General features: G+C 36.2%; 1 protein-coding gene across 1 annotated transcript in view; it reads left to right on the forward strand.

Annotated features, from left to right (window-relative positions):
* AATF (apoptosis antagonizing transcription factor) overlaps positions 1 to 15,317 on the forward strand; it is a 102,915-nt gene that overhangs the window by 25,363 nt on the left and 62,235 nt on the right. The window contains exon 5 of the mRNA XM_045836604.1: positions 14,108 to 14,222. Within this exon, the coding sequence (XP_045692560.1) occupies positions 14,108 to 14,222 (115 nt within the window). The remainder of the gene's footprint in view (positions 1 to 14,107; positions 14,223 to 15,317) is intronic.

Consider the following 15,317-nt stretch of genomic DNA (forward strand, 5'->3'; position numbering starts at 1 on the left):
ACATTGGTCAGACGCCTCTGGTTTTAAGAGGTTTGTATTCTTTTGGTCTCTTCGAAGATTTGGGATTCTGGTTGTTGGGTTTTTTTCTTCTTTTTTTTTTGGCTCTTGCTCATTCAATTAATGTTTTCATAATCAATGCAAGTCAGAACTTGCAATTTGTTCCTGATTTGCACATTAAAGAGCTCCATTAATTAAGAATCCTGGTGTTTGGCATGTTCCCGCAGGATCTGTGCATTATTTACATGTTAAAAGTGCAAGATGCAAGTTTCTCAGTTTGTATGGCAATTGCCGTTAATCCTGCTTGCTTTCTTTCTTTTTTCTTCTTCTTTTTTCTTTTGCTTGTGAATAACAATTCACAACTCACTGAAACTCCTTAGGGATACATTGTACCAAAATAGGAACAAGTGATCCAAATGAGGGGGACCGCAGTAGAAGAGCAGGAAGTAAATCCTTTGTTTAAAGGGGAAAATTCCCCTGGAAGACATAGACAATTTTTGTTTGTTTTTTGTTGGTTGTTTCACTTGGCTAACTGTAGGAGTTTTAATAGTGTTGAGTTGTAATTCTGTTGACTTCGAATTTGCAGGGGTTTTTTTTCTCGATAATAGTACTTGCAGTGATAAATGAAGTTGCCTTTCATAACTCAAATAAACCCAGAAATTTTGACAAACATCCTCCTATGTTTATGTCAAGTAAGCTGTTTCATAATATTCCTGCTTTCAGTAGCTTTTTAATGAAATTCCTTTCCCTAGTATTTGGGTTCTGTTATCATTTCTTTTGGAAGCCAAGGTCTAAGCCAGAGGTGGGCTCCATCTTGGTATGTAAAAGGCATGTGGAAACATGAAATCAGATTACCGGCTACAACTCAGGTTCCTTCTTTCCGGTTTTAACCATGCTAATGCTTACCTACTCATAATGTAATTTCCTAATAGTAGCTAGTCTATCTTTAAAAATAGATGTGAAGCTGAAAAGCATTTTTCAAAAATGTAGAGACATATTTTCTCTGAAATTATGAACTTGCTGAGAATTTTATGGGACTTAATTTGTCCTTATGCCCTTCCATTATGATGTATATATAGAGAAAATCTTTACATATATATAAAATCTTCACTGTAAATATACATATATTTATACACACACACACAGTATAAATGTATGTAAAGGAGAAAGTAAAAGTTCTTCCACTTTCCCAAATCCCTATACCTCCTCCTCAAAGAAAACAATGTGGGGTATATTATTTCAGACATTTTAATGTATATATATTTCTCCCACTGTATCTACTATTCCATGAAGTTTTAATGGAAGTTTGACTAGGAGAGGAGATGGGGTGGGGGGGTGGCAGGTGGTGTGAAGGGAGAAAAAAACATAATCTTACTTCTGAATTATCTTAGAGAAAGTCTACATGTTGATACCTTTAAGAGATAATTCTCTTTTTTAAAGATTTTATTTATTTAATTTTAGAGAGGGAAAGAGAGGGAGAGAAACATCAATGTGTGGTTGCCTCTCATGCACCCCCTACTGGGATCTGGCCTGCAACCCCAGGCATGTGCCCTAAGAATCCAACTGGCAACCCTTTGGTTCACAGGCCAGTGCTCAGTCCACTGAGCCACACCAGCCAGGGCTCTTATCTTGGTAATTTTATTGTGCAAGTATAAATAATGCTAGTTGCCTGTGTACACTAAAAATGAAAATAGCTCCCATTTGTTAACTGTGCTCTACTCCCCATGTACTGTATTAAGTTTTTTACAGATGTCTCATGTAGTTCTCTCTGCAGCCCATGAAATGGGTGCTAATCGCAGTGTTGCACATATGAGGAGATCAAGTCTTGGAGAGGTTGGTAACTTGCTTAAGGCCACACAATTAGAGGCAAAGCTAGTACAGATACTGAGGCTTGCTCTGCTTCACAACCTCTGCTGTTGGCCAATCACTATGCACATAGTTTAACTATTTTATTTTACTTTTTTCAAGAAAGGGTGAGGGAATGAAGGTCAAAGTTTAAAGGAATGAAGTCAGGAGAACTATGGAGATGAATTTGTTGTAAAATAGAAGGCTTAATGTGCAAGTAGTAAATGTATCCTTCAAATTTTTCTGAAGATTTTTTTCCAAATAGTGTTTTTTTTGTTTGTTTGTTTGTTTGTTTTTTCAGTAGGAGAGTGAGAGGGGCTCTCAGGAGATCAGCTGATCTAGTTTCTCTGCTATAGGCAGGTAAGACATTAAGTGATAAAGAAATAGACGAACAGGTTTCTTTCCTTATAAATGTAGTACATATTCATCATATAAAATTTAGAAAATGGCCAAGCAAAAGTAAGGAAACCTAACTAATCCCAGCAGCTAGAGTTAAGTAATTTTAATATTTTGGTGTATGGTATGTGTATCTTTTCTAGTTTTTTTCCCCCTGTGAGGGTGTAGTTAGAATGAAAATGGAACTATGTTCTGTATTCTGTTTTGTAGTCTCTTTTTCTACTTAACAGAGATCATGAATATTTTTCCATGTCATTAAATATTGTTGTACAGCATTATTTTTAATGGTAGCATAGACTTTCCATCATATGGATAGTTTAACCCATTCTTTCTTGTTGGACATTTAGGTTGTTTCCAGTTTTTTATTTTTATAAATAATGTAATAACATCATTGTTACTAAATCTTTACTCACATCCATGATTATGTCATTGCATAAAATAAATTTCTATGTGTGGAATTAGTATGTGTTCTAAGGATAGACAAGATTTTTAGGCTTTTGATTTGTATTGCCAAGTTGCTCTCCAGAGAAGTGTGTTAGTTTGCACTCTTCCGTTCTTCATGTAAATGGCAGTTTTCCTTATCCTCGTCAACACTGCTTTTTATAATTTTTTTCATCTTTGTCACTTTGATAGATAGAAAATGGTGTCTGCTTATTTTAATTTACATTTAAAAAATTTACATTTCCTAGTATTTAATGAGGGTAAACATTTTTTCCCTTACATTTATTGGTCGTTAGTATATCTTTTGTGGAATTGTACAGGGTAAGTTTTAAACTAGTTCTAAGGATGGATTATCTCCTTGTCAGTCAAACTTATGGCCACCTCTAATCCCTCCTGCTCTTATTTTAATGTTTCTTCTTATTTGATTTCCTGGTGACAGGACGAATTACATCTACCTTAGAAGATTGCTTTGTATTCTGGAATATATTTATTTAATCTTAATTACCTTTTAAAAATCATAAAAATAAAATTTGTAGTAAAAATTTTCAAATAGTACTGAGTCCTGCCCCCAAACAATACTGAAATATTTAACATGGATTGTGGGAGGTTTTTTCCTACTTTTAATTGTGCTCTTCAGAAACAACCATATTTAGCTATTTGGTGTATATACTTCCAGATATTTATGTCAATTTAAGCTTTTTTTAAGATACAGATGAGATTGTTTTACATCTTGCCATGTTAATTAATGTAAGTCTACCTTTTCTTTCCTTATAAACAGTATTTTGCTATTGTGTTTTTTTTCCTGAAATACTGTAAATTACAGTCATCATGCCAGCTTGCCTTCAAACACTTCTGTAAATGAGGATGTTTCATCTTACCTAACCAAATTAATACTTCCTAATAACCCTAATAATATGTGTACTCCGTATTCACATTACTTCATTATCTAAAAACGTATTTTATGGTTTAGTTTATTCAAACCATTTTTTATTTGTACTTATTCTTTTCAAAAGCTACACAGAAAGTTATTTGGCTAAACTAAATTAATTTAACCAGTCCCCTGTAAATGGGCACTTGAGATGTTTGCAACTTTTGCTTATTATAAGTAGTGTTATAATGTTATTAACCAGTGTTACCTCAGTTACTTTAATTTTTAAAAAACAATGGTAAAAATAAAAATAATATTTTTATACCTACCTCTTTGCTTTCTTATCTATTTTGTTAGGATTAATTTTCAGAAGTGGAATAGTAGGATCAGGAAATATGCATGTGTAAAACTTTGATATACTTTGCCAGATTGATTTCTGGATATGTTTTGTTAATTGAACTCTTATCAATTGTATATGAAGAGTACCCATTTATTTACATTCTTCCCAGCATCAAGCATTATCACAAATATATTTTTTTGTTGTTTTTGTTTTCTTGTGAGGCTAAGCATCTTTTCTGATATGTTTGGCCAACTGAATTTTGGATGTTATCAATTCATTTTTTAACATTCACGTCTTCAGATTAAGCTTGCATCTATCCCTTTATCTCGTTTTACTGGACCTGCCTTTAATCCGTGTGATTTGGACTTCCTTTATTTTTTCCACTTTGTGTGTATGTGTGTTTTTTAAAAAAGTTGTTATTTATTTAGTTTTAGAGAGAGGGGAAGGGAGGGAGAATGAGAGGGAGAGGAACATTGATTAACTGCCTCACAGTCCCAACCTGGGACCTGGCCAGCAACCCAGACATGTGCTGTGATCAAGAATCGAACCAGCGACCCTTTGGTTTATAGGCCAGCACTCAATCCACTGAGCCACACTGGCCAGGGCTATTTTTTCAGTTGTGTAGGGTATTAGGGAGGGTAGTTTTGTCATTTTTTAGTAATTGAAATTTTATTACACTTTGTTTTCAAGGTAGTTTTGTATTCATAAGGATACATTGATAAAGAAAATGAAAAATGTGTAGTTTTTTTTAAAGCCTCTAGGAGTGTTTCATTTTCTTAATCTTTATAATGGCAGTATAATAACAGTACCTAATTAAAGGATTGTTGTAAGTTTTTAAATGAGTTAATACATAGAAAGTCTTTAGGGGCTAGTGCCAGACACTTAGTAGGTTTCTAGTAATGTTAACTATTAATCTTAATAGTGATAATACAGTCTTTTCCTAGCCTATAGCTACAGGACCACAGTATTTGTTTCCCTCTTCATGAAAGAGTTATGCAAATAAATTCTAGTACTGCACTTGGTGCTAGTTCTTTGAAGATTTGAAATGCACACAGAAAAAAATATATGCCAAGAAAAACATTACAGTGTCATTTTTATTCAGTTATTCATTAAACAACATGCAGTCTACCATTTGCCAACACTAAGCACACCAAGGTTCACAGTCCTTGCCTCAAGGAGCTCATAGTAAGGTGTAGGGAGAGGTAAACCACTTTTAAAGCATAAATCATTTAAGTGGGTTTTTGCTTGCTTGTTTGTTTGTTTGTTTGTTTACTTGAAAGCACCTCTCAAAGAGTTTCATTTTGGGTTGGGGAATAAACAATGCTTAGTCTTACTAACATTAAGAGAAACAAATAAAACAGTCTTTTATCCTCTGAGTCTCAGTTTATCCATCTAAGAGGTGATAACTACTAAATCTTCATGTGAATACATCATAAGTTTGTAAATCTGGAAAGGTGGTTTTGAGATGCTAAGGCAGGGGTGTCAAATTCATTTTCACTGGGGGCTGCATCAGCCTTGCGGTTGCCTTCAAAGGGCCGAATGTAATTTCAACTCCTTAACAGTTAAGGAGTAGTTACATTTATGCAGTAAATTATTCCTAAAATTATTCCGGCCCTTTGAAGGCAACCACAAGGCTGATGTGGCCCCTGGTGAAAAAGAGGTTGACACCCCTGTTCTAAGGGTAATCTGTGCATCTTATAGTTGGCTCTGTTAACAAAGGTTAGCTTGTAGAGGATACATAGTTCTTAATTAGCAGGTATGGAGTCCACAGTTTGTTCCCTGGTCATCATTTAGATTTGGAAATGATAGTGTAATTAGACATTCTGTCCTGAGACTTAGAAGTCATTTTTCTGCAACTAAAATATGAAGTTGGACCCCCCAAAACCTAGAATTTATTTATAAAAGAAAATGCGTATTTATTCTTACATGTTTAAACTTCAGTCACCTTCACAGTACTCTCCATTTGGTGCAGTACACCCATCAAAACATTTTTTCCACTGCTCAGAAGTTTTTGAAAGCTTTGATTTTGATGCCTTTAGTGCTTCTGCTGTTTTTTTGTTTTGCTTCTTCCACATCAGCAAAATGTGTCCCTTTGAGGACTTTTTTTTTATCTGGGGAAACAAAAAAATGTCACTTGGGCTACATTAGGCGAATAGGGCTGGTGGGGCACTGGTGGGGCACAGGGGGCGTGTTGTTTTGGTCATAAACGCTCACTGAGGTGTGGGCAGGTGCCCTCATAAATCACCCGCCATTAAAATTTAAAAAAAAAAATCACTGAGGCTGAACACAGCCTCTCGCAACAACACCAGCTGGTGCACTGATACAGATGGGTTCTTCAGACACTCACCTAGCAGGGGAAGCCTGCACCACAGGGAGCCTGCCTTCAGAAGATAAATCGGGGTTCTTCTTGGGTCCCCCCTTGTACTGTAGGATACTTTTTATGGCCCAGGTGATATGTTGGATGCCAGAGTGACAGTGTGAGGCCTGGGCTCTCCAGCATCTAACAGTGTAGTAAAATCAGTCTCCCAGTACAGTATGATAGGCGTGGTAGCAGTGAGACGAATGATACTGAGAAAGGAGTGATTAATTCCGCAGGGGGATACTCATTTTCAGAAAGGTATTCTCTGAATCCTCATTTTCAAAGAAGATATTTCCAGACCTGTACTCTATGGAGAATTTGGACATTTTAGTCAGGGATGGTTTCACTACCTACGAGGCTGTTTATTTAAAGGCTTTTTTAATATGAAAGGATCAGATTATTTTATATGAAACAGAGGGTTACTTGGATTGTGGTTCTAATTTTATTGTTAATAACTTTCTTTAAAGTTAACTTTAAATTTTAATAGTATTTTGAATTATAAGAGTAATATATGTATAATGTATTCAAACATGGGATATAAAACTGAAACTTAGAGAAACAGACAACAGTATGGTGGTCACCAGAGGAAAGGGGGTGGGGGTAGCAAAGGGTAAAGGGGCCGAATACATGATGATGGAGGATGATTTGACTTTGGATGGCAGGTACACGTGCAGTATACAGATCAGATATCCTAGAAATGTACACTTGAAACCTGTGTGATCCTGTTAACCACTGTTACCCCAACACATTTAATTAAAATAAATATAAATAAACAAAATATTCAACCAGTTAAAAAAATCTATCAAATAAAAATGAGAGTATCCCCGCTTTTCCTGGGTGACTCCTATTAGATAGTTCAAACAATTGTTTGTAAATAAGCCTGTATTTGAAGTACCTGGTTTCGGAGCTTTTACTTTCTATTTAAAGGGGAAAAAATCAATTTCCCTTTTTAGGGAAGTGCTCCAGAGCAGTGGAGGTTGTCTAGGAACTGCGAAGTGGAAGGCAACTGCAGTGGATTTCGGGAAGTACATTGATCAGTTAGATTGCTGTGTCCTATAGGGCTTTTAAAGGATTTATTGACACACTTCATCAAGGTATTTGAGAGAGTATTCAGGGAAACCTAAGAAATTCTGCAGTTCTTTTCCCTTCCTTATAAATTCATGCCTGGTCAGAAATTACAGCTTGAGTGGGATGTCCCTCCACAGAACTCAAATGCACACTATCTATCATGTTACTTAGTGCGGCAGTAATATAAAATGTTAAGGATTTTTTCTTTTTGTTTCTTTCTGTGAGGGGCTCACCCAACATATTTTATCATATGTCTCTTCATCTTTCCCCTGTTCCAACTTCCACTTACTCCCCCAATTCCCCACACCATTCTCTTAAGAGGAAAAAATAAGTTTTGCCCACCGAGTCCTCTTTCTTATTTGATTTAGTATGTCTTGGGCTGAATGTTTCTCACAAAAACACTTTGCATTCAGAATCAGCCTATCAAACCTTTTCCTCCACGGACCCCTCCGTAGATCGCGTGCCTTCCGCTGCGGTGCCCTCGGAGGTGTGAAAGCCCAAGTCTGCTTTTGGCTTAGCTGTCATGATTTTTGAATATAAGTCCCCATGCTCTGCTTTGAAGTTATCCCTGTGGTTATTTTGTACTGTTAAAAAAAATTCTTCCTCTTGCCCACAGAACCAGCCAACAGACTGGGACTGTATGTACTGCCTCTACTATTCCAGTTAAAACCGCAGACCTCATAATGGTACATCCTTGTATCTCCATCTGGGAATCTGAGTGTGCACACACCTGTATATGTGGCTACATACATGAATATATAAAAATTCTAGTTGGACACACATGGGAAATGATAACAACTCATCCATATGGTTGGTGTTAAGGAATTTGCAACCTGCAGTACTCTTTCTTACTGGTAACACCATTCTGCTTGGGGAATATAGAAAAAGCCCAAACAGTAATACTGACAGAATTTGGAATTATGATACAGTGGAGCCTTCACGTAATTCTTTGTTGAAGAAGTTAGGGCCTAAATGTTGAGGCTTATTGTTATTCTGAGTTGATAATCTCTTCCTTGCTTTAATAATTTTTCCTCATGCCTGGGTAGCCTGCGAGTTGCACAATAATCACTCACACAGCTTTGTAATCAATGCCCAAAGTAATAGGATTCCTCTGGCCACCGGCAATTAATAAATTTGTGTCTTTTTTAAAACACTAGCAAGTCGGGCCTGAAATACGACTGACTGGCTCTCCTCATTTGCATATTTATTGCAGTGGAAAAATTCTTACCAGATGATTGATGCTGAGCCTGCCTCTTGAATTCCAAGCAGCACATTATTATGAAATGAAAAATGCCGGCCATACAGTTGATTAAAGTTGAAGACAGTGGAATCGGTGTTTTTTAAGATTGTGGGAGAATTAAAGGCATATTTTAATAGATGTTGACAAGAAGTGAACTAACAAAAGCAAAGCAAAGGATTTGCTTGAAAAGATTTAATCAAACGTCTTTCTTGGGGGATTAATTGCCGGGGATGACTACTGCAAGTGGCAGGCTTGTGTGGATTTGAATGAAAAGTATTGTTCTCAGGCCAATACATTGTGTCATTTTGACCTATAGTTTAGCTCTAGTTCTAGAGTTACTTTGGAAGGAGAAAAAAATGCTCTTATAATCTGTACATTCCAGTTCAATATATTTATCTGGGGGTAATAGGAATGTGGGAGTTTATATATACTAGTACACAAATAATTGTATGGTTGCATATTTATTTTAAAAATAACTGTGCAGATATTTAAAAACTGATAAGGTAAGCTTTATTTTACTTTATACATTCCACTCTTCCCATTCCACCTCCATCCCCTTGCCAGATGTTTTACGTATTGGTTTATAATCTAATTAATGGACTGTGCGCCCATGTCCAAACTTATTCTCTGCCTACAATTTTGCTTTTGTTGGACAGCCTAGATGAATCAGGGAAAAAAAATAAAGCTGTTAGGTGAAAATGGTTTTTAGATTGGTGACATTTTCTATATAGAATGCTTGCATATGGGTAGCATGTAAATGAATACTCAATACAGGACTCTGAGTACTAGCTCAGCCCTAGCGCTATGGATCAGTACAAGCAGAGCTTAAGATTTTCACCATGTGAAAACAGTGATTTTCTGGTGATAATAGTCTTTTTATTTTTATAGCATCTTTAAATTTGTAAAGTACCTTAACATATAAAAAATATTTATTATTTTTTACCTTCATTCTCTGAGATAAACAGGCAAAGGATTATCTACATTTTATAAATGAGAAAATTGAGACTCAGAGGTTACATTGGTCCCTACTCAGTATGAAATGACTACTTAGTGACAGTGTCAGTTAGAATACAAGGTTCCTGACCCTTAGTAAAGCACTCTTTCCGTTTATTCTCTACTTGGAAAATTATTCCTAAAGCTGGTGGCTAGATGCTTATGTTGACTCTTGGTAACATGGCGAGGCATCTGTTCTTCTTAATCTCCTCTTAAGAGAAAGGCCTGTGGAAATGGACCATGTAGAACAAAATAAACATTTCCTTAACAGTCTTTGGTAATTTTTCTTTCTTTCTTTTTTTTTTGGTGGGGGGTACTATGAGCTAAGAGGGAGAAGAAAGTATATGCATTTCTGCTGCTTTTTTTAAAAAAAATTTTAACCCAGACAGTAATTGGGTAAAAAATTAGAGGTGAATTAGAAACAATTGATTTCATTCTCTTTTTTATTCATAGGGTTGAGCAAATAGAATTCAGCCCTATATGAATGATAAAGAGGGTTTGCTTAGGCTTGGTTTGGTTTCTGGCTGGGAAGAATTCACTGCTGGATTTGAGCTGTGGCTTTGAGGAGGCCTACCACATCCAGCGAAAGATTGCTCCTTGTCTCCTCAAGTTTTATATAAACTCTTACTAGAAGGAAGTGTGGCCCTGATATCACAAAGAAATGAGAATCGGGTTCTTTATTCTAAATCTCTTTATAGGAAGTTGTCCGTTTTCCATGTGTTGACCAGTAGTACTTTGATAAACTTTTTTTTTTTTTTTTTGTGGTTAGAAACACAGAATTGCAGATTTCATCTATGGTAGGTCTCTTGACACTTTGATGCATGGTGGTGCTATCCCTGAATGGAGCTTAAATACTTCAGGGCTACTTTCTGACTGGGTGAAGGGGTGTATAAAATGAGAACATATGAGAGAGTATTAACAGAAAGCCACACTTTGATTTACTGATATTGGCTCTCTGCTTTCTTGTTGGATTGATAGGCTGTCTAATATATCTGCAATGGATTTTTTAAAGCTGACTTGAACAAAATAAAAGGGCTTGTATAGCTATTTGAAAGTGGCCCTTAAAAGTAGTAGTCTTTCGTTGGATGTTTTCACAATTCTTGGTTATGCTACATGTTAGAGTCAAATTATGACTTGCTTGTTGAGGGCAAGCAGCTATAAACATTATAGACTGCTTTGCAGCTTCTTCCCTGCATGGTTCTTCACTAATATTTTAGATCTTGGACACATGGTACTTAGAGGAAGTTAAGGGATAGGCACTTGTGTTTTCTGTTCTTTTTAATTCTTATTGCGGTAAAAAAATGCATAATAAAATTAACCATATTAACCATTTCTAAGTGTACAGTTCAATATGTTAAGTATATTCACATTGTTGTTCAGCCAATCTTCAGAACCTTTTCATCTTGCAAAGCTAAATATCTATACCTCAGTAAACAACAACTCTCCATTTCCCTCTGTGCCAACCCCTGGCAACCACTGTTCAGCTTCCTGTTTCTATGAACTTGATTATTCTAGGTGCCTCATATAAGTGGAATGATTAAGGATTTGTCTTTTTGTGACAGTCTTATTTCATTTAGCATAATGTCCTCAAGGTTCATCCATATTGCAGCAAGTATCAGAATTTCCATCTTTTAAAAGGCTGAATAATATTCCATTTTATTTCCTGTTCTTTTTGACTAGGCTCAAAATTGAGGGATTATAGGTTACTTTGTATGGCATGTTGTCTAGATATATTGTGGTCTTGGGATTGTTTGAAATTGTGGTAAAATATACAAGACATAAAATTTACCATTTTAACCATTTTGAAGTGTACGCGTAACTCAGCATCATTAAGTACATTCACATTGTTATGCAGCCATCGCCATTATCCATCTCCAGAGCTTTTCATCATCCCCAACTGAAACTCTGTCCATGCAACAGTAAGTCCCCATTCCTTGCTCCCTTCAAAGCCTGACAAACACCATTCTACTTTCTATTTCTATGAATGTGACTATTTTAGGTACCTCATGTAAGTGGAATTATACAGTATACGCCCTTTTGCAATTGGTTTATTTTACTTAACATAATATTTTCAAGGTTAGGTCTTGGAATTTTGAAAACTACTTTGCAAATGCAAAATTGATTTGTAGTTTCACTTGGGAAAACATGGCCCCTGACTGTTAAAATATAGCCATTTCTAAAAAAGAAATTAAAATTATTAGTCAATACATAGAATTTGGATGAGATAAGATTTCAGTGTTTTCATGGGCTTCCTCCAGGCGTTAATGTCCTTTCTGTTTTCTTAAGGTTCTTGCTACAACATATACTTTCAGAACTGTAGCTACTTGGGATATCGCTTATCAATTCTCAGATCTTTTCACAGATGATCATTTGTGGTAACCTAATATTTGTAGTTATTATTTGAATTTTTGTTCTACTTATTCCTTTTAAAATTTCCCATATCTTTACATAGTTTTGCTTTGTTCTACTTATACACTTAGCACATTTAGAATGACTGGTTTTAGGCTTTAAAATTGTTGTATCTTTATTCTATTTTTCTTTGTTGTGTGTGTTATCATCTTGTTTGTACTTAACCCATTTCCCAAAAGCTGACAGAACGAAGGATAATGTGTATTGCTTTTTTCTGCTTCATGAGTATAAGTTATCTCCATGTTTGGTGGAAATTTTTGTTGTTGTTGTTGTTGTTTAAGATTCAGAGCAACAGGTAGAGAATCTTGGTTTGGAGCACAAGGCATCGTGTATTTTTCAGGTAATATTACATATTGCAGATCCTTCCGGGTGGTATGGATGTGCACTATTATAAAAGGATTAGAAGACAGAATTTAGAAAAATGAGATCAAGGGACTTATTTTAAAGAAGGAAGTTGTATTTATGTAGTCTTATATGCAGACTGTTTGAAGGAGTGCAAAGTAGTTATTGGGTTTTTGATTTTTTTTCTGACCAGTCTGAGAAGGCTTTGTCTGCTGGTTAGCTCTTAGCCTTATGTTGAAATAGAAGGCTCCAGCACAGTGTATGTGGAGGGCTCATTTACCTCATGTGCTGGGGAAACAGGTTGGGATGTAAAATAGTTGGAGGCTATTCATGCTGGGCAGGGTAGAAGTAGAAAAGATAGAATAAGACTCATAAAAATCACTTAAACAAGTTTGTATGGGCTGAAGTTAGTGTGATTTATAAAACAAAAGTGAATTCAGGGATCGCTAAGTGAAAGTAGGGATACTTGGAAGAAGATTGCAGTTATTTAAGGGAAGGAGAGAAGGAGTGATACAAGCATGCCCAGAGATAAATGGATAACTGTTAGTGATAATAAGAATGAAAAATATATAATTTAGCTATCGATTAAACATATAGAAAAAGGGCACCAAAATGCCAATGATCTCCTATGAAAACACATTAAACAGGGATGAGAAAAATCAGACAAGGGGGAAGTATTAGGTAGGAAGAGAAAAGTTCTGTTTCTGACGTGGTGTATTTAAATGAGTGATGGAGCATCCATGTGAGATTTTCTTAGAGCTGCTGGAGATATGCAGTTTGAACATAGGAGAGGTGTCTGGGTGCTGCCAACACATGAATGGTGATGGTTTGTCAGCCCCTTTGGTAGGGTTAGGTTGATAAAGAAGGTACAAGTTAAGTTCTCAGAGGGCTAGTTTTTATTCTGAAAGTTCTTAGCCATAGACTATGTACTTAATCCTAACCAGCTTTATTATAAATACAACCTGTTGCTATGAGGAGAGCCAGGTGAGAACATATTTTTGATGTGAAAACTTTTTTTAAAGATTTTTATTTATTTACTTTTAGGGAGGAGGGGAGAGAAACACCAATGTGGGAGAGATACATCTATCAGTTGCTTCTCCCATGCCCCTAACTGGGAACCAGGCCAGCAACCCAGGTGTATGTCCTCACCAGGAATTGAACCGGCGACCTTTTGTTTTGCAGGCTGACTCTCAATCCACTGAGCCACATGAGCCAGGGCTCCATGTGCAAATTTTTAATACACAACTCAGCACTGCAAATAGAAAGTCATTAACCTGGGTTTTTCTTAGGTGAACAAGAACTTTCCATGAGGATACGTGTGGAGAGATTGAGTGATGTGACAGCTCAAATCAGAGGCAAATGAGACCTCCTAAGGGAGGGTGGTGGAGGTGGTAGGGATCATGGAACTAAACGGTGCTCTTTAGGAAAAGCGGAGGAATTGTTTAAGAGGTTGATTGATAGAGGGATAATTCAGGAGGTCAGTGGGCAATGCGTAGAAACTAACAACAAAGGAAAAAAGATTGGTTATGATGACAGGCAGGGAAAGAATTTGTCAGTCTTACTAAATTTAAGAACTCACAATTTATTATAGACATTTTTCTAAGCACCTCACACGTGTTACCTTGCTTGTTCCTCAGAACAACACAATAAGGCAGGCATTATTATTTCCTTTTGTGCATTCTGTATTTTAGAGTTCTTAGTCTCTTTGTGCTCTGTGTCTGCCACCCTCTACCACCACCTCCCCCTCCCGCAGCCAGGACTGCTCAGGAGCCCTGATAGTTAGTTGTTCCTTCTCTGTGCTTTACCCAGGTCACAAGGCACTGAAAGCACTGTTGAGGTCACTGGTAGACCTTCAAGAAGAACTGCTTTTCCAGTACCCAGACACTAGGTATCTTGTAGATGGAACAAAGCCCAAAGCAGAAAGGTAAGGAGCAAATGCAACTATAGAGTTGCTTATTTTCTTTTCATCTGAATAGTTCCCCATCGTTTAAGAAAAAGAAAGCTAAATTCTTCCCAGGGAGTATCAGACTTAATGTTAGGAAAATAGAAAGAGCCACTTACATTTAATTGGCTTTTTGGCCAGGATGGCACAAAAATTGGGAATTAGGTTTTAGATTTTTATGCTTAGTTGTGCCTGCTTCTCTTTGTGACTTCAGCAAACGACTTGCCTTCTCTTTAGAACAATTGAAGCTAGTAGATGAAAGCACATTTTGGTACCAGTGTTAATTACTGTTTATGAAGCACTTTGTGCCCAGATCATGGAATCGCTGGTCACAGCCATCTTCTTTTCAGTGAGGGGAGAAGCAGTTATTATTTTTTAAATTATATTTTATTGATTATGCTATTATAGTTGTTTCTTTGCCCCTGTCCACCCAGCAATTATTTTGAAGGGTGGAAAATTTCAGAAAACAGCAGAATAAACCTTTTTCTTTACTGAAATTATCACATTCGATGAAGCATCTCCCCCCACTCCCTTTGTTTGAGCCTGCTGTGTATGGCACCTACTTACTACTTTACCTTAGGCTTAGTTTTTGCTCCATTCTTTTCTACTGAACTAGTTGGAGGGATGAAAAGTAAACTCACATTTATTGAGCACCTACTTTGTATTGGGGTCTGTAATCCAGTGAGTGCAACTGGCTATATAATCGGAGGCTGTAGTAATTTCTCATGGCAGTTACATATAATATTGCATTTTAATGCTAATTCTGTTGCTTACCCCTTAGAGTTTTCTTCACATTCAGCTTCTCTCCATTTGGTTCAGCTAATTTTACTCAGCTTTCCTGAACAATTGATTACAGGGAAACATTTTTTTCTATTGATTTGGGGATTAAGGTAGTAAAAGTATGATTATATGTTTAATTTTTAAAGACTCTCTTGTAACGAGTATAGGACTGGTTCATATGCATTTCTAGTAATGTTTTTACAATCTCATTTAATTTTACAATTTGCTTACCTTGTAGGAATTATTTTGAAATCAATTATTTTTATATTTATTTGAAACGTTACATGAGCTTTTGAT

Source organism: Phyllostomus hastatus, unplaced genomic scaffold (assembly GCF_019186645.2).
Source record: "Phyllostomus hastatus isolate PE091 unplaced genomic scaffold, TTU_PhHast_1.1 phas_contig_210, whole genome shotgun sequence".
In the NCBI taxonomy this organism is placed as follows: Eukaryota; Metazoa; Chordata; class Mammalia; order Chiroptera; family Phyllostomidae; genus Phyllostomus; species Phyllostomus hastatus.